The following is a 20,575-nucleotide window of genomic DNA, read 5'->3' as shown; positions in this document are numbered from 1 at the left end:
TATATTGAAAAAACATACATTACGGTGATATGGTCACATGTATCAAACAAACTTCGAGACGGAGATAGTTTTCATCCGTAACGTCAGCATAACAAAAGACAATGGCACCTCTAAGACGCGCGTCTGAGAAAACCGGAAGTTGTCGGTCACGCTAAAGAAATAGGTCTTATTTCACGTCAGTACAAGATAAACAAAAAATTTCTCCTCTGACGTTTTCCTGACACCCAGAGGAAGACGAATGAAGTGTGTTTCGGGTCATAGGTGGCATGACCATATATAGGCAGAGCGTTGAAGCGAGCATACACATCTTGCAATCTTCTTCTGGCTCAGGGAAAGTGCTGTGAAATGACCTGTGTTTCACTCAGAGACGAAATTGGAACGGTTTTAGAAACCATAGCTTGTTTTCTATCCAATGGTATATGGTTATATGCATATAGTAACAGCAATAATTGAATAAGAGGCAGTTTAATCTGTAGAGGCAATTATGCTAATGCGAAACAGCACCCCCTGTATTCTCAAGAATTGCGGAAAGAATGTTGCTTCCAATGTAATTGTCTGCATCATTTCCAATCCCCCATATTTTTTGGGGTAAATATATATATCTATACACGTATGCATACATATACACATATATACATACACATACCTATATAGACATACATACTTTTTTAAAGAGTATACCTTTATTATTATTCCCCGCAAACCCTACCACCGATCCCCCAATTGGAGTAAACTGATAAACATTTCTGTTTTTACCTTCAATTTATACATCTTATACACATTTTACAGACACAGTCTACTTTATAATAGTTCTCTCTTGTTTGTTCTTAGTCCTTCCTCTATTTCTGTTGTCCATCCTGTTTGATTTCCACTTGTAACTGTGCTATTTCACAAAAGCTCCGCACCTATACACATTTCACAGATCCCGTATGCCCTACATTGTTTATCTTGTTATTAGTCCCACCCTTCAGCTCCACTCAACTCTTCCCATCTATCTTCCAACATCATCCATTTCGGATTTTTATTTGCCATATATTTTTCAACTGTGCTGTGATGCTTCACAAAAGATTTGAATCTTCCTATCTCATAGCTTCCACGGATTGTAAATTAAAAATAAAATTTTTTGCTAAAATAATTATTATATTATTGATTGATTGACTATGGCTTTTCAAATCCCCCAGTATTGCTATCTGTAGCGTTAGTTCTACGCAAATGTTGCAATTCTTCAGCCATTCCTGGACCTGTGACCAAAAACGAGCTACATACGGACAATACCAAAATAAATGATCTAATGACTCTGCCTCCTCACAGCAGAATCTGCAGAGCTGGGAAGATTGTATCCCCCATATATTTAACATTCTATTAGTTGCAAGAATTTTGTACAGTAATTTAAATTGAAAAATTCGAAGTTTTGAATCCGGCGTTGTTTTGCGTATCAATTCATAAACCATGTGCCATGGAATGGGTACATCGAAAATCTCTTCCCAACTATTTTGCAATTTATATGGCACAGCTGTCAGTTTTTTGGTCCTTAAATTAAATTGGTATATGTTTTTATTTATCACACTTTTCTTTAACCATTTATGTTCTTTAATATAGGGCCGACATACAAGTTCCTTACTTTTTTCCCCTTCTACTTGCCTCTTCCATTTTTGTGGTAATGCTGCAATTAATTGGTTGTAATTTTGGGTAGAGCAGACATTTCCATATGTCTGTGTTAGCTGCATGTGTGGCATTACTCCACCAGTCCTATTTATGATATCATTCACAAAAATTATACCTTTTTTAAAAATTTCTTCGATAAATACAGTTTTTTTTATCAATTACTATATTTGAATTTAACCACAATATTTGTTGTACTATTTGTTTCGTCCTTTCAGGTGGATTAAACTGAAATTGCAACCAACTTTCTAAGGCTTGTTTAAAAAATAAAGATATTTTGGAGATTATTTCCTTTTCAAACAACCGAAAGTGAGCAGGTGTAATCTGTCACGTTCCTGACCTGTTTTCTCTTGTTTTGTATGTCTTTATTGGTCAGGGCGTGAGTGTTGGGTGGGCAGTCTGTTTTCTATTTCTATGTTGGGTTTTGTGTTCGGCCTGGTATGATTCTCAATTAGAGACAGGTGTGTATCGTTTGTCTCTGATTGAGAGTCATACTAAGGCAGCCAGGGTTTCACTGGTGTTTTGTGGGTGTTTGTTTCCTGTGTTAGCGTTTGGGCCACACAGGACTGTTACAGGTTAGTCACGTTTGTTGTTTTTGTTTATTTGTAGTGTTTGTTGGTTTGCCATTAAAATCATGAATACCTCCTACTCCGCATCTTGGTCCGATCCATGCTCCTCCTCGTCGGAGGAGGAGAACGACATTGACAGCCTTGACAGAAACACCCACCAAACCAGGACCAAGCGGATTGGAGAAGGACGGCAAGAGCAAAAGCAATGGAGAGAAGAGGAATGGACATGGGAGCAAATACTCAACGGAGAAGGACCCTGGGCTAAGGTGGGAGAGAATCGCCGCTCTCGGGAGGAGAAGGAGGGAGCCACAGCCCAGGAGCGCTGGTATGAGGAGGCAGCACGTAAGAGAGGCTGGAAGCCCGAGAGGCTCACCCAAAAATTTCTTGGGGGGGGGCTAAAGGGGAGTGTGGCGAAGCCGGGTTGGTTACCTGAGCCAACTCCCCGAGCTTACCGTGGAGTGAGAGGGCGTCGTACTGGTCAGACACCGTGTTATGCGGTAAAGCGCACGGTGTCCCCAGTACGCGTGCTTAGCCCAGTGCGGGCTATTCCACCTTGCCGCACTGGGAGGGCTAGGTTGGGCATCGAGCCGGATGTCATGAAGCCGGCCCAACGTATCTGGCCTCCAGTACGTCTCCTCGGGCCGGCGTACATGGCACCAGCCTTACAGGTGGTGTCCCCGGTTCGCCTGCATAGCCCAGTGCGGGCTATTCCACCTCGCCGCACTGGCAGGGCTACGGGGACCATTCAAACTGGTAAGGTTGGAGAGGCTCGGTGCTCAAGAGCGCGTGTCCTCCTTCACGGTCCGGCATATCCGGCGCCACCTTCCCGCCCCAGCCCAGTACCACCAGTGCCTACACCACGCACCAGGCTTCCAGTGCATCTCCAGAGCCCTGTTCCTCCTCCCCGCACTCGCCCTGAGGTGCGTGCCCTCAGCCCGGTACCTCCAGTTCCGGCACCACGCATCAGGCCTATTGTGCGTCTCAGCCGGCCAGAGTCTGCCGTCTGCCCAGCGGTGCCTGAACTGCCCGTCTGCCCAGCGGTGCCTGAACTGCCCGGCTGCCCAGCGCCGTCTGAGCCATCCGTCTGCCCAGCGCCGTCTGAGCCATCCGTCTGCCCAGCGCCGTCTGAGCCATCCGTCTGCCCAGCGCCGTCTGAGCCATCCGTCTGCCCAACGCCGTCTGAGCCATCCGTCTGCCCAACGCCGTCTGAGCCATCCGTCTGCCCAACGCCGTCTGAGCCATCCGTCTGCCCAACGCCGTCTGAGCCATCCGTCTGCCCAACGCCGTCTGAGCCATCCGTCTGCCCAACGCCGTCTGAGCCATCCGTCTGCCCAGCGCCGTCTGAGCCATCCGTCTGCCCAGCGCCGTCTGAGCCATCCGTCTGCCCAGCGCCGTCTGAGCCATCCGTCTGCCCAGCGCCGTCTGGGCCATCCGTCTGCCCAGCGCCGTCTGAGCCATCCGTCTGCCAAGCGCCATCTGAGCCATCCGTCTGCCACGAGCCATTAGAGCCGCCCGTCTGTCCCGAGCCGTTAGAGCCGTCCGTCAGTCAGGAGCCGCCAGAGCCGCCAGCCAGTCAGGAGCCGCCAGAGCCGCCAGCCAGTCAGGAGCCGCCAGAGCCGCCAGCCAGTCAGGAGCCGCCAGAGACGCCAGCCAGTCAGGAGCCGCCAGAGACGCCAGCCAGTCAGGAGCTGCCAGAGACGCCAGACAGTCATGAGCTGCCCTACGGTCATGAGCTGCCCTCCGGTCATGAGCTGCCCTCCAGTCATGAGCTCCCCTCCAGTCATGAGCTCCCCTCCAGTCATGAGCTGCCCTACAGTCATGAGCTGCCCTACAGTCATGAGCTGCCACTCAGTCCGAAGCTGCTGCCCCTTATCCCGGAGCTGCTGCCCCTTATCCCGGAGCTGCTGCCCCTTATCCCGGAGCTGCTGCCCCTTATCCCGGAGCTGCTGCCCCTTATCCCGGAGCTGCTGCCCCTTATCCCGGAGCTGCTGCCCCTTATCCCGGTGCTGGCCCTTATCCCGATGCTGCCCCTTCATTTAGGTGGGTTGAGTTGGAGGGTGGTCATTGGGAGGGGGATACGGAAGCGGGGAGTGACTATGGTGGGGTGGGGACCTCGCCCAGAGCCTGAGCCACCACCGTGGTCAGATGCCCACCCAGACCCTCCCCTAGACTTTGTGCTGGTGCGCCCGGAGTTCGCACCTTAAGGGGGGGGGGGGGGGTTATGTCACGTTCCTGACCTGTTTTCTCTTGTTTTGTATGTCTTTATTGGTCAGGGCGTGAGTGTTGGGTGGGCAGTCTGTTTTCTATTTCTATGTTGGGTTTTGTGTTCGGCCTGGTATGATTCTCAATTAGAGACAGGTGTGTATCGTTTGTCTCTGATTGAGAGTCATACTAAGGCAGCCAGGGTTTCACTGGTGTTTTGTGGGTGTTTGTTTCCTGTGTTAGCGTTTGGGCCACACAGGACTGTTACAGGTTAGTCACGTTTGTTGTTTTTGTTTATTTGTAGTGTTTGTTGGTTTGCCATTAAAATCATGAATACCTCCTACTCCGCATCTTGGTCCGATCCATGCTCCTCCTCGTCGGAGGAGGAGAACGACATTGACAGCCGTGACATAATCTGAATAAAGGGAAAAAGGCCCTTCTTGAACATAGGATGAGACATACCACCAATCTACCAATCGTACCAATCTACTAGAGAACCAGTTTGGATTTAAGTATAACTTTTGTATGACTGATGCCTTTAGTGAGAGGTCTAATGCTTTAATATTTAATAATTTCTGCCCTCCGAATTCATATTCGTTATATAAATAGGCCCTTTTAATTTTATCTGGCTTGCCGTTCCAAATAAAATTGGAATATCTTATCAAAATATCACATTAGTCAACCAACATTCATAGGGGGAAATCTTCTAGGCAAAACCATAAGCAAATAGGTAAACTGTGATATGATTAAAGAGTTAATCAGGGTGATTTTCCCACAAATAGACAGGTATTTTCCTTTCCATGGTAGCAAGATCTTATCTATTTTTGCTAACTTTCTATAAAAATTTATTGGAGTGAGATCATTTCTTTCTTTTGGGATTTGTATACCGAGTATGTCCACATCTCCGTCAGACCATTTAATTGGTAAACTACATGGCAATGTAAAATGTGTATTTTTTAGTGATCCAATACGTAATATTGTACATTTATCATAATTTGGTTTTAATCCAGAGAGGATAGCAAATGTATCTAGATCCTCTAAGAGGCCGTGGAGAGACTCTAGTTGTGGTTTTAAAAGAAAACATGAATCATCAGCGTACAATGACACCTTAGTTTTTAGGCCCTGGATTTCTAATCCCTTAATATTAATGTTTGATCTAATTTTAACAGCTAACATTTCGATGGCAATAATAAATAGATATGCCGATAGTATCACATTAGACAAAATATCACATTAGTCAACCAACATTCATAGGGGGAAATCTTGTAGGCAAAACCATAAGCAAATAGGTAAACTGTGATATGATTAAAGAGTTAATCAGGGTGATTTTCCCACAAATAGACAGGTATTTTCCTTTCCATGGTAGCAAGATCTTATCTATTTTTGCTAACTTTCTATAAAAATTTATTGGAGTGAGATCATTTCTTTCTTTTGGGATTTGTATACCGAGTATGTCCACATCTCCGTCAGACCATTTAATTGGTAAACTACATGGCAATGTAAAATGTGTATTTTTTAGTGATCCAATACGTAATATTGTACATTTATCATAATTTGGTTTTAATCCAGAGAGGATAGCAAATGTATCTAGATCCTCTAAGAGGCCGTGGAGAGACTCTAGTTGTGGTTTTAAAAGAAAACATGAATCATCAGCGTACAATGACACCTTAGTTTTTAGGCCCTGGATTTCTAATCCCTTAATATTAATGTTTGATCTAATTTTAACAGCTAACATTTCGATGGCAATAATAAATAGATATGCCGATAGTGGAGAACCTTGTTTTACTCCTCTAGATAGTTTAAAACTTTCTGAGATGTAGCCATTATTTACTATTTTACACCTAGGGTTACTATACATAATTTTAACCCATTTTATAAGAGATTCCCCAAAATTGAAATATTCTAGGCATTTATATATAAACTCCAGTCGTACTTTATCAAAAGCCTTTTCAAAATCAGCTATGAAAACCAGGCATGGTGTCCCCGATATTTCATAGTGTTCTATTGTTTCCAGTACTTGCCTTATATTATCTCCAATGTATCGTCCATGTAAAAAACCTGTCTGATTAGGATGAATAATATCTGACAAAACTTTTTTTATTCTATGCGCCAAGCATTTTGCTAGGATTTTTGCATCACAACACTGAAGTGTAAGAGGTCTCCAATTTTTTAAATGGACTGGATCTTTATATATACCACTTGGGTCCTGTTTCAGTAATAATGATATCACACCTTCTTGTTGCGTGTCTGATAATCTATCATTTATATAGGAGTGGTTAAAACAAGCTAATAATGGTCCTTTGAGTATATCAAAAAAAGATTTGTATACTTCCACTGGTATGCCATCCAGCCCTGGAGTTTTCCCATCCTTAAAGGCCCCAATTGCATCAAGTAGTTCCTCCTCTGTAATTAGGCCGTCTTTCTGTACAGATGTTAATTTTACATTATTATTAGGAAAAAAATCCATACAATTAGTTTCAGTTAGTGGAGATGGAGGAGCCTGAAACGAAAACATATTCTTAAAGTACTTTACTTCCTCTTTCAAAATATCATTTGGTGAATCATGCGTGACTCCATCATTTGTAACAAGTTTTAATACGTTTTTTTTGGTAGCATTTCAATATTGAAGATTGAAAAAGAAATTGGTGCATTTTTCCCCATATTCCATCCAGTTCGCTTTATTTTTATAATATATTACACTGGATCTTTCTTGAATAAGTTCCTCCATTTCTTTTTGTTTTTCCTCTAACTTATTCTGTGCCTCTATGGCACCGTTTTTATTGTTATCTAACTGTACTGTTAGTCCTTCAATTTCCTTTGTTAATATGGACTCTTTTGATCTAAATTGCTTTTGTTTTATAGATGAGTACTGAATTGCATGGCCTCTAAAGGCACACTTAAAAGTGTCCCATACAATATGGGGATCTGCTGTACCTATGTTATGTCGGAAAAAGTCAGTTATAAATTCTTCTGTCCTAGTTCTAAACAATTTATCATCTAGTAGGCTTTGATTAAATTTCCAATATCCTCGCCCACGTGGAAATTCTGTAAGAGTAATATATATGCCAATTATGTGATGGTCCGACCGCATTCTGTCCCCTATCAAACACTTTTTAACTTTTGGTGCCAGAGAGAATGATATAAGAAAGTAGTCAAGGCGACTAGCTTGATTAAGCCTCCGCCATGTATATCTCACTAGGTCAGGGTATTTAAGTCTCCATATATCCACTAATTCCAATATATCCATGACATTCCTGATTTCCTTAAGTGCCTGAGGGTGATAGTTTGTAGTGTGATTTCCTTTCCGGTCCATAGAGGTATTTAAGACCGTATTAAAATCTCCCACTATAATAATAGAGTCTAGTGTTGCTTGTAGAGTTGATACATTCTTATATATATTGTCAAAGAAGCTTGGATCATCATTATTCGGACCGTATAGGTTAATAAGCCATATATGTTTATTGTCCAATAACATATTTAAAATAATCCATCTACCTTGAGGATCTGTTTGGACAAGTTGCACATTTGGATCAAAATTATTGTTAATTAAAACCATCACTCCTTTTGAATTTCTTTGCCCATGGGAGAAATATATTTCGCCCCCCCAGTTCTTTTTCCACAAAACTTCATCTAAAACTGTCGAATGGGTTTCCTGTAAACAATAGATATTATAATCCTTCTCTTTTAGCCAGGTAAATACTGATCGTCTTTTCTTATTATCTGCTAAGCCATTACAATTGTAACTGGCTATACTTATTTCACCACTTACCATAATGAGACACACCTTTCAATTATTTTTATCAAAATATATGTTTGTAAACGTCCTATTAAAAAGTAACATAATGATTGAGTGTCTATATAGCTGTACCATGATATTTGCATTTCCACTAAGCAAACCTCCAACTGGTCCCCACTAGTCCACCCGCCAAAAGCCCCCATCCCGAGTTGGGCTGTCATCCCAATGCCCGGCAGACCACCCTCGACCCCCCGTATCCCACAGCCCCGGACCGACTGGGATCCATCCTTCGAAAAGAGCACACAGTGCCATTCACCGAACCGAAGCAGATCCACCGCCAAATGCATTTCCATCGCCCTCACCTCGATTCTCATTATATATTGCTGTGGATCATCCTCTATAGTCCCTAACATCCTTTACTTATTCCTTCGCAACAGTTGTGGGATACACACATACACCCACACACATTCAGCCCTTACCCCCACACAACCATAAGCTCACCCTCTCAACAATTGCACCATCCCAGAGCCCAACCCAAAATAGGTCACGACCTACAAATGTACTTGCAGTTGCAGCTGCATGAGAAGGCCTGGAAACAGATGTTACAGGCAGTGATTACAGCTGTGAGTCTTTTTGCGTAAGTCTTTAAAGAGCCTTGCACACCTGGATTTTACAATATTTTCCCATTATTGTTTTTTTAATTCTTCAAGCTCTGTCAAGTTGATTGTTGATCATTCCTCTTGCCAGAGGTTTCTTCCTTCCTGACCACCCATGTAGGCCAAGTTAGTCTCTTTCTGACAGTTGTCATAGATTGTGGCTAGAGAAGCCTGTAAATCTCTTGATGTTACCCTGGGGTTCATTGAGACTTCCATGAGCATCTTTTGGTCAGCTCTTGGGCTGAATTTTGTGGGACTACCTGTCCTAGGTAGATTGCCAGTCGTCTGGAATTATCTCGATTTGTAGATGATCTGTTGGACAGTGGAATGATGTACTTCGAATTGCTTGGAAATTGATATCTAACCCCTCCCAGACTCATGGGCATCAACAATCTTTCTTCTGAGGGCCTTTGATAGGTCTTTTGATTTTGGCATGATGTGTTACCACACACCCATATAGTTAAGACCAAACCAGACCAAGTATCTAATCTTTATGGAAGGCTGGACCTTCCCAAGTTACTCTCTAATGATTTTCTAATAATTTGCACTTGTTTTGGTGCACCTGATTCTAATTTTTGCCATTTTATGTCATAGTTAAAGTAGGGGTGTACTAACTTTTTTCCAACAAGGAAATTGCATTTTCAAAGGTAACTTTTTTTTTGTGTGATTTGTTAATTGGTTTACCTTTATCAATGCATGTGGTTGGAATTTAGCTCAAATATCCAGGTGTAAAAAAAAATAAAAAAATAAAAACACTTTCCAGGGGTGTACTTACTTTTTCACATGAATGTATGTTATTTAGATTCTGGGGTCACCATGCCACTGCAATGGTTACCGTAAATCACACATCCAATCCCAAAGTAAACAGACTGAAGTTAATGGTAGATCTGTGATGAATTGTCAGCCCAAAATAGATAACATGCCTATTTGAAACAGAGCCAGGCCACATTCAACAGAGGGTTATTGTTTAGGAAACTATTTCAAGTTCCCTTGTGACACGTCAATTAAGTTAGACAGTAGAAGGGCAAACTAACGTTTTTAGATCAGACATGCTGTGTAGTACATGTTACATCTGCTCGATTCTTGCCGTAATAATTTCAGAAGACCTTTGTATTCCTATTGGGCTTGTTAGCAACTCCATGAAAAAAAGACTGCAGGTGGAATGGCTAGTTATGGTCCATTATTCCCTTTTCTGCTCATAGAAAGTCCAGTCAGAGTTGGAGGACTTGAAGAAAGAACTGACCAATATGGCTGAGAAGACAAAGAAGGTGCTGGCATCCTCTCAGCAGTCCAGCTCCGCCCCAGTACTGTGCTCTGAGCTGGATATTACGCTGAAGAAGATGGAGCACGTCTACAGCCTGTCCTCCGTGTACCTGGACAAGTGAGTCCCTCGCTGACTCTGATTGTTACTACATGCATATCAAAACCATAAGACCAATGAGTAACATCTTCAATCTAAATAGTTTATCTGAATCATAATACACACACAGCTAACACTATACACCACTCCTTGTTTAGACTGCAAGCCATCGACATAGTGATCTGCAGCACAAAGGGAGTAGAGGACACCCTCAAAAAGTACGAAGCCCGTTTACGTGATGTCAATAAGATGCCAACAGACGAAAAAGAGGTGGAGAACTACCGCACCCAGCTAAAGGTACAGTATCTCTGTTAGAATGAACTGCATTCTATCCGTTGGTGTGTAGACAATGCTTTCATATGGACTGGTTATCAGACAGTGACTTAATGATTTCTATGCATTCGTAGCAATGTTCCTCTCTCTCCCCCTCTTTCTTGCTCTCTCTCTCCCCCTCTTTCTTGCTCGCTCTCTCTCTCTCTAACTCTCTCTCTATATATATATATATTTCTCGCTTTCTCTCTCTCTTTATATATATATATCTCTCGCTTTCTCTCTCTGTCTACTCTCTCGCTCTTTTTCTCTAACTCTCACTCGCTCTCATTCTCCCTCTCTCTTTCTCTCCCTCTCTCTCTCTCTGGTAGACAATGCTTGGCGAGGCCGAGGATGACCAGAATACGTTCGACACTCTCCAGGAGGAACTGCAGAAGGCGATGGTCGTAAACGAGCGGATGACGCAGGTCCACAGCGAGCACGATGCCGAGCTGGAACACTTTCGCCAAGTAGTGGCTGTGCTAGAGGAGCGCTGGCAGGCCGTGTTCGCCCAGATAGACCTGCGCCAACGCGAGCTGGACTTGCTGGGGAGGCAGATGCACTCCTACCACGAGAGCTATGACTGGCTCATCAGATGGCTCAATGATGCCAAGCAGAGGCAGGAGAAAATCCAGGCTGTGCCCATCGGTGACAGCAAGGTCCTCAAGCAGCAGTTGGCACAGGAGAAGGTACTGTACAACTGATAATAATAATAATTGATTGGATTTATATACCGCTTTTCTACCTAAATGCTCAGTGTTTTACATAGTAACAGGGAAACTCACCTCATCCACCATCGATGTGAGGCACCGAGGACAAGGTATCAGGAGGCTTCCATTACAAATAGGGGAGATGAAGCTTCTTAGCTCGATGATGGAATGCAATGTTACCTTATCAAGACTCGGTTTGTCAGTTTGACAATCTTTTATGATTGCAGAAACTCCTAGAAGAGATCGAGAAAAACAAAGATAAGGTTGAGGAGTGTCAAAAACATGCAAGGTCATATATTGATGCAGTCAAGGTGCGTATGCAGATCAGATGTCACTTAAAATAAGATTATGTAAATGGGATTTGTTGCATCAATAATATTTGTATATTATGTCAATGTGTTTTCCCCAGGACTATGAGCTTCAGTTGGTGACGTACAAAGCTCTAATGGCACCTATGGCTTCGCCCCTAAAGAAAACCAAAATGGAGTGTGCATCTGACAATATCATCCAAGAGGTAGGTCATATAGACATGGGGAATTTATTTCATAGTCTTTTATAGTTTCGGTAGCTTTAAAGTTGTTTACAATTACAGTGAGCTGCAAAAGTATTGGTACAGTTTTAATTAAACAATGATTATGAGATAAAGGTGCAGACTGACAGCTTTAATATGAGGGTATTTTCATCCATATTGTAACGTTCGTCGTCATATTCCTCCTCCTCGGATGAGGAGGAGCATGGATCAGACCAACACGCAGCGAGGTATGTGGACATAATGATTTATTAGACAAAAACGACGAAACACTAAATAACATTTTAGAAATACAAAATAACAAAACGAACTAAACAGACCTAAACTTACGAACTTACATGAAACGAAGAACACACGAACAGACAAGCCGAAACAGTCCCGTGTGGTAACATGTACTGACACGGAAGACAACCACCCACAACAAACAATGTGAAACAACCTACCTTAATATGACTCTCAATCAGAGGAAACGCCAAACACCTGCCTCTAATTGAGAACCATACCAGGCAACCTATTAACCCAACATAGAAAACACATAACATAGACTACCCACCCAAAACTCACGCCCTGACCAATTAAACACATACCAAACAACAGAAAACAGGTCAGGAACGTGACACATATTGGGTGAACCGTTTAGAAATGGCAGCACGTTTTGTACTTTTGGTCCCCCCATTTTAGGGGACCAAAAGTATTGGGACAAATTATATGTGTATTAAAGTAAAAATGTTGTATTTGGCCACATATTCCTAGCACACAATAATTACATTAAGCTAGTGACTCTACAAACTTGTTGGATGCATTTGCTGTTTGTTTTAGTTGTGTTTCAGATTATTTTGTGCCCAATAGAAATGAATGGTAAATAATGTCTTGTGTCATTTTGGAGTCACTTTTATTGTAAATAAGAATAAGAATGTTTCTAACACTTCTACATTAATGTGGACGCTACCAGGATTATGGATAATCTTGAATGTGTCGTGAATAATGATGAGTGAGAAAGTTACATAGGCATAAATATCATACCCCCCAAAAATTCTAACCTCCCCTGTTATTGTTATGGTGAGAGGCTAGCATGTCTTGGGGGGTATGATCATTATTCACGATTGATTCAGGACTTTAAACATCTGGAATTGTCTTTCAGTATGTGACTCTGAGAACCCGCTACAGTGAACTGATGACTCTGACCAGCCAGTACATCAAGTTCATTATGGAGACACAGCGCCGACTTGAGGATGAGGAGGTAATTGAGGGACAGATTGAAAATAGGCAGCAGCTCCCTGCTTATCCACTAACCATAACGACAATATCCTGGTCCAAGATCTGATTGTGCTATCATCTCAACTCTTTTCCATGCCAAACATTTTGTTTGGCATGTCAAGGAGTGGCATGATGGCACAAACAGACTCACATACGCAGGCTATAACAAAAGTTACTATAAAACACTCTCTTTATGGAAAATCAAACATATCCTTGTCAGTATACAGTACCAGTCAGAACACCTACCCATTCAAGGGTTTTTCTTAATTCTTTACTATTTTCTACATTGTACAATAATAGTGAAGACATCAAATCCCTATTTTTGGACCTTATCTTTTATTATTCAAATTATATATCTTCCACAATATCTTGCATAAAAGTAGGATTAGATTATGCAGTAAATGTCAGTAATTGGGATTGGCTTGCTTACGTACAGTAGCTTTTTGCATTTTACAAACGTCTGTACGTGGCCGTGTAGGTGCTCAGAACTTTTCCTAAAAATTGAAAATGTACTGATCAACTCGATTTAAGCTTAGCCTCTAATACACTTTGCATGGTCTTTGCACATTATTATTTCTCTGCTTCTGTCCTTTCAAGTTTATTTCCAATTTTAAAACATGGTGGATTGAATTTGAAGGTTAAAGATAATACGATCTTAGTCCAAGGTAAAGTTCAAGAGTAGTAAGTGTTCTTTGATTGATTCTTATTTGATCTAAGTAATGAAAGATGAAATGGTTACTACAAGAGACAGTAAGGAAAAATACCTCAACTGCATTATGCTATTCAAGATCTCCATATTGTTGTTGCAATGTAAAGTCTCACTATGTGAGCCATACATTAAGTTTGGGATTATTTTCTCAAAGAAAAAGCAAACATTTCTGTCCCTAGATAACACATATTTATTCATTTGAAATACATCAAGGGTTTGACATTATTGACAACCACGATATGCTCAAAAACATTAGAACTTTTTTAGCATACAATATACAGTGCATTCGGAAAGTATTCAGATCCCTTCACTTTTTCCCAATGTTGTTACGTTACAGCCTTATTCTAAAATGTAGAAAATATTTTTTTTACTCATAAATCTACACACAATACCCCATAATAACAAAGTTCAAACAGGTTTTTAGAAAGTTTGCAAATGTATTTTTTTTTAAACGGAAATTTTACATTTACATAAGTATTCAGACCCTTTACTCAGTACTTTGTTGAAGCACCTTTGGCAGTGATTACAGCCTCGTGTCTTCTTGGGTATGACGCTACAATCTTGGCACACCTGTATTTGGAGATTTTCTCCCATTCTTCTCTGCAGATCCTCTCAACCTCTGTCAGGTTGGATGGGGAGCATCGCTGTACAGCTATTTTCAGTTCTCTCCAGAGATGTTAGATCGGGTTCAAGTCTGGGCTCTGGCTGGGCCACTGAAGGACATTCAGAGACTTGTCCCGAAGCCACTCCTGCGTTGTCTTGGCTGTGTGCTTAGGGTTGTTGTCCTGTTAGAAGGTGAACCTTTAACCCAGTCTGAGGTCCTGAGCGCTCTGGAGCAGATTTTCATCAAGGATCTCTCTCTCTTTGCTCTGTTTATCTTTCCCTCGATCCTGACTAGTCTCCCAGTCTCTGCCACTGAAAAACAAGCCCTCAGCATGATGCTGCCAACACCATGCTTCACCGTAGGGATGGTATTGGGCAGGTGATGTGTGGTGCCTGGTTTCCTCCAGACGTGAAGGTTGGCATTCAGGCCAAAGAGTTCAATCTTGGTTTCATCAGACCAGAGAATCTTGTTTCTCATGGTCTAAGAGTCCTTTAGATGCCTTTTGGAAAGCTCCAAGCGGCTGTCATGTGCCTTTTACTGAGGAGTGGCTTCCATCTGGCCGCTCTACCATAAAGGCATGATTGGTGGAGTGCTGCAGAGATTGTTGTCGTTCTGAAATGTTCTCCCATCTCCACAGAGGAAGTCTGGAGCTCTTTCAGAGTGACCATCGGGTTCTTGGTCACCTCTTTTACCAAGGCCCTTCTCCCACAATTGCTCAGTTCTTGGGGACCTTCAATGCTGCAGAAATGTTTTGGTACCCTTCCCCTTAGCTGTGCCTTGACACAATCCTGTCTCTGAACTCTGAACTACAGACAATTCCTTTGACCTCATGGCTTGGTTTTTGCTCTGACAACTGTGGGACTGCATATAGACAGGTGTGTGCCTTACCAAATCATGTCCAATCATTTGAATCAATCAAGTTTCTAAAAACCTGTTCACGCTTTGTCATTATGGGGTATTGTGTGTAGATTGCTGAGTTAAAAAAAAATCTATTTCAAAATAAGGCTGTAACGTAACAAAATTTGTCCCGATTCAGGAAACTAAGTGTAACTAATGTGTTTTTTTGGCAGAAAGGCCTTCTCGAACATGTGCATTTTCATGTGCCTTAATAACAAACTTGCATTTCATCTGTAAATAAGAAAACAATTGTTAAATGATGAGCCTTGTTGGTTAAGCCACAGAAAAAGCGAGCAACCTTACCACTAGCCATGATTGGCTGAGACAGGGAGACACGTCCATCAGGCATGATGATGTATACAGGTAAGATAGTCTAGCGTTAGCTAGCTACATTTTCAGATATTACACGTTTGTAATTTTGACAGAAAGTGGTTTCATTTCAAGCTAAAGTGTATTGTTAGCTATCTAGCTAATGTTAGCTGGCTGGCTCCCTAGCTGACGTTATTATTAGTTTCCCAGAGCCATTTTATTTTCTAGTTAAATCCTAATGTTAGCTAGCTAACATTGGACCTGGTTGGTTAGCTCCCAGCACTGTGGCATTGTTGGCACTTTGTTTGTTGTTGTTTAACCAGCTAACGTTACCTGGCTGGCTTTGTTGCTAACGTTATGTGATATGTGTGATCTTAAATGTTGTTTACCTAGCTAGGTGCATTGTTTAGCTAGCTATTTGCCTTAAGCTAAGGTGTACTGTTAGCTAGCTAACGTTAGCTGGCTGGCTCCCTAGCGGACATTATTATTCATTTCCCAGAGCTGTTTGCTTTTCTAGTTAGAGCCTAATGTGGCTCCCGAGTGGCGCAGTGGTCTAAGTCACTGCATCTCAGTGCTAGAGGCGTCACTACCCTGGTTCGAATCCAGCCTGTATCACAACCGGATGTGATTGGGAGTCCCATAGGGCGGCACACAGTGTCGTCTGGGTTTGGCCGGTGTAGGCCGTCATTGTAAATAAGAATTTGTTCTTAGTTAGTTTGTTGCCTAGTTAAATAAAGGTTAAATATATATATGTAGATTTTTATTAATGTAAGGCATTGTTGGCACTTTGTTCATTGTTGCTTCACTAGCTAATGTTAGCTGGCTGGCTCGTTAGCTAACGCTAAGTGACGTGTGTACAACACCCGTTGAATATGGCCGGTGTCAGTAACGGCTGTTTTCATGTTATCCAGAGGTAAATAAATCATCAGCCAGAGCGTCAAGTGTGCGCTCCGAGAGCGAAACGAGATGGGTGGGGCTAAAGCTTAAGAGGGTGTGAACGATGCTGAATTGGTGTACACAAAGAAGAGCTCGTCACTAGATATCAAAACATTTGAATGTGATTTTCTCAAAAGTGAGTTTACAAGTTGATCAACTTTCAAAGCAGAATTACTTTCCCATTGTTTCCTCAAATGCAGTGTATGATATACCATTTTGTAGCTCTGAGTCTCTACTTTTATCTAATGTAAAAAACACAATTTCACCTTTTGCTACATAAGACCGAATCCAGGTGAGTCACAAATGTGGAAAAAGTGAAGGGGTCTGAATACTTTCTGAATGCACTGTAGCTATAAGTATTTGAATTATTTCTTTTATACGGTCATTTTTGCTCATATTTTATCAAGGGTGTCAATAATTGTGGACCCCACTCTATGTGTACCTAGATGTACTTAAATGTTTAACTTTTTTGAGTATTTCAAACAGCTCAAACATTTATATTCGAACACTGTAATACTTAACATTGTTTTATCCTTTTCTGTTTGCTTCCACTAATACAGACAGCTACTGAAATACTAAAGAAGGAGGAGAGAAAAAAGTTGGCTGAGATGCAGGCTGAATTAGACAAACAAAGGCAGTTAGCTGAGGCACACATCAAAGCTATCACTAAAGCGGAACAAGAAGCCCAGGAACTCAAGTTAAAGATGAAAGAAGAGGTCAGCAGGAGGGAGGTTGTGAAAGTAGATTCTGAGAAACAGAAGCACAACATACAGCAGGAGCTGCACGAACTCAAGAACCTGTCAGAGCAGGAGATCCAAACCAAGAGCCAGCAGGTTGAGGAGGCACTGTATAGTCGTACCAAGATGGAGGAGGAGATCCATATCATCAGAATCCAATTAGAGACTACCATAAAGCAAAAAGCCACAGCTGAGGCCCAACTTCAGCAGCTCAGGGACATGGCTGCCGAGGCTGAGAGACTGAGGAAAGTTACTCAGGAGGAGGCAGAGAAGCTTCGCAAGCAGGTGAATGAAGAGACTCAGAAAAAGCGCAACGCAGAGGAGGAGCTGAATCGCAAAACAGAGGCAGAACAAGAAGCTGCCAAGCAAAAGCAGAAGGCCCTGGATGAGTTGCAGAAGTTCAAAATGCAAGCTGAAGAGGCAGAGAGGCGCATGAAACAGGCAGAAGAGGAGAAGCATAGGCAGGTCATGGTTGCGGAGGAGGTGGCACAGAAGAGTGTCACCACCGAACTGCAGACCAAACGTATGTCCTTTAATGAGAAGGCAGTAAAGCTTGAGGCATCACTGAAACAAGAACAGGTCACTGTTATTCAGTTGCAGGAAGAGGCAGAGTATCTCAAGAAGCAACAAGAAGATGCCAACAAAGCCAGGGAGGAAGCAGAGAAGGAGCTTGAAAAGTGGAGGCAGAAAGCCAATGAGGCACTCCGTTTGAGGCTCCAGGCTGAGGAAGAAGCCCACAAGAAGAGCCAGGCTCAGGAGGAAGCAGAGAAACAGAAAGAGGAAGCTGAGCAAGAGGCAAAGAAAAGGGCTAAGGCTGAAAAGGCTGCTCTTAAGCAAAAGGAAATGGCAGAGAAGGAGCTGGATAAACAGAGGAAATTGGCAGAGGGAACAGCACAGCAGAAACTCTCTGCAGAACAAGAGTTAATTCGCCTAAGGTCTGACTTTGACCATGGTAAGCAACAGAGGTCTTTATTGGATGAAGAGCTCCAGCGCCTGAAAAATGAGGTGAATGCTGCAGTAAAAGAAAGGAAACAGCTAGAAGATGAACTGGCCAAAGTGAGAAGTGAAATGGAAGTTCTTCTTCAGCTGAAGTTGAAAGCTGAGAAGGACACCATGTCTACAACAGAGAAAAGCAGAAATCTCCTCGAGTCTGAGGCATCAAAAATGAGGCAACTAGCTGAAGAGGCGACTAAGCTGAGATCAATCGCTGAAGAGGCAAAGAAGCAGAGGCAGGTAGCGGAGAATAATGCGGCTCGGCAAAGAGCAGAGGCTGAGAAGATACTCAAGGAAAAACTGGCAGCCATTAATGAAGCAATTGGCCTGAAAACTGAAGCTGAGATTGCCCTGAAGGATAAAGAGGCAGAAAATGAGAGACTTAGGAGAAAAGCCGAAGATGAGGCTTATCAGAGAAAGGTCTTAGAAGACCAAGCAAAACAGCACAAGCAAGACATTGATGAAAAGATCACCCAGCTTATGAAGACTTCTGATTCTGAATTGGAGAGGCAGAAGAAGATTGTAGAGGAAACTCTTAAGCAGAGGAGGGTGGTCGAGGAGGAGATTCGCATCCTAAAACTAAACTTTGAGACTGCATCAACAGGCAAGTTGGATCTTGAATTGGAGTTGAACAAGCTTAAAGGCATTGCAGATGAGACACATAAGAACAGAGTCAAGGCTGAGGAAGAGGCAGAGAAACTCAGAAAGCTTGCTTTAGAGGAGGAGAACAAAAGAAAACAAGCTGAAGAGAAAGTTAAAAAGATCACTGCTGCAGAGGAAGAAGCAGCGCAACAATGCCATGCAGCTCAGAAAGAGGTTGAGCGCCTCAAAACGATTGCTGCCGATGCTAACAAGCAGAAGGACAATGCTGACAAAGAAACAGAGAAACAGATTATTCTAGCCAAAGAGGCTGCACAGAAATGTAGTGATGCAGAAAAGAGAGCACAGGATGTTCTGGTCAAGCAGAAAGAGGACAATCTTTCCCAGGGCAAGCTCAAAGAGGAGTTTGAAAAGGCTAAGAAACGTGCTCAAGAAGCTGAGAAGGCCAAGGAGAAAGCTGAGAAAGAGGCTGCTTTACTCCGTCAAAAAGCAGAGAATGCTGAGAAACAGAAGAAAGCAGCTGAAGCTGAGGCTGCCAAACAGGCCAAGGCTCAGGGGGATGCTGTGAGACTGAAGAAGGAAGCAGAGCAGGAGGCTGCAAAGCGAGCAGAAGCTGAGGCTTCTGCTCTGAAACAGAAGCAGCAGGCAGACGCAGAGATGGCCAAGCACAAAAAGCTAGCTCAACAAACATTGAAGCAGAAGACACAAGTTGAGCAGGAGCTAGCAAAGGTGAAACTGCGACTGGATGAGACTGATAAGCAGAAATATGTTTTAGATGAGGAGCTTCAGCGCCAGAAGGATGAAGTTAGCAATGCAGTCAAGCAGAAAGTTCAAGTTGAGGATGAGCTATTTAAGGTCAAGGTCCAGATGGAGGAGCTGGTCAAACTTAAGCTTAGAATTGAGAATGAGAATCAACGTCTCATGAGTAAAGACAAAGCTAATGCTCAGAAATTCCTGGAAGAGGAAGCTGAGAACATGAAGAAGCTAGCAGAGGATGCTGCCAGGCTAAGCTTAGAAGCTCAGGAGGCAGCCCGAGAGAGACAGATTGCAGAGTCCGAGCTTGCCGAACAGAGGGCTCTTGCTGACAAAATGCTGAAGGAGAATATGCAAGCTATCCAAGAAGCAACTAAACTGAAAGCTGAGGCAGAGAAGCTCCAGAAACAAAAGGACAAGGCTCAGGAGCAGGCCCAAAAACTGCTGGAGGACAAGCAGCAAATGCAGCAGCGTCTTGATGAGGAGACAAAGGGCTTCCAAAAATCTCTAGAGGCTGAGCGCAAGAGGCAGCGTGAAACAACTGCAGAAGCAGAGAAATTGAAGCTTAGGGTGACACAGCTCAGTGATGCTCAGTCCAAAGCAGAGGAGGAGGCCATGAAATTCAAAAAACAAGCTGATGAGATCAGAGTTTGTCTCCAAGAGAAAGAGCAAAATGCTTCAGAAAAAGTCATTGTAGATAAACTGGAGGGGCAGAGATTACAGAGAAGCAAACAGTCTGATGAGTTATGTAAAACCATAGCTGACCTTGAGAAAGAAAAGGAGAAATTACAAAAAGAGGCTGCAGATCTACAGACTAAGTCTAAAGAGGTATAGTGCAATGTAAAATAACCTTGTGAAAATCCATTTGCAAATAACCATAACCTTCTCAAAAGCACTAACACATAAAGGAGATCCAAATCACCTAATTCATGTGAATTGCAGAGACTGTCATCAATACTAAGTGTCCAGCTCATGAACCGAATGTTGCCGCGTTTTGTAAATTAAATTGTGTTTTCCGGCAAATGCTTTTCAAATGAAACCGATTTC

General features: G+C 42.6%; 1 protein-coding gene across 1 annotated transcript in view; it reads left to right on the top strand.

The window, feature by feature from the left end:
* Window positions 1–20,575, top strand: part of LOC129830611 (uncharacterized) — a 248,671-nt gene that overhangs the window by 170,310 nt on the left and 57,786 nt on the right. Inside the window, exons 27-33 of the mRNA XM_055893164.1 lie at window positions 10,028–10,206; window positions 10,344–10,482; window positions 10,827–11,183; window positions 11,432–11,515; window positions 11,614–11,718; window positions 12,875–12,973; window positions 17,006–20,356. Of these exons, the coding sequence (XP_055749139.1) occupies window positions 10,028–10,206; window positions 10,344–10,482; window positions 10,827–11,183; window positions 11,432–11,515; window positions 11,614–11,718; window positions 12,875–12,973; window positions 17,006–20,356 (4,314 nt within the window). The remainder of the gene's footprint in view (window positions 1–10,027; window positions 10,207–10,343; window positions 10,483–10,826; window positions 11,184–11,431; window positions 11,516–11,613; window positions 11,719–12,874; window positions 12,974–17,005; window positions 20,357–20,575) is intronic.

This window comes from Salvelinus fontinalis, chromosome 32 (genome assembly GCF_029448725.1).
Source record: "Salvelinus fontinalis isolate EN_2023a chromosome 32, ASM2944872v1, whole genome shotgun sequence".
Classification (NCBI taxonomy): Eukaryota; Metazoa; Chordata; class Actinopteri; order Salmoniformes; family Salmonidae; genus Salvelinus; species Salvelinus fontinalis.
The sequence above is the reverse complement of the archived record's forward strand: the minus strand, read 5'-3'. Positions and strand labels throughout refer to the sequence as shown.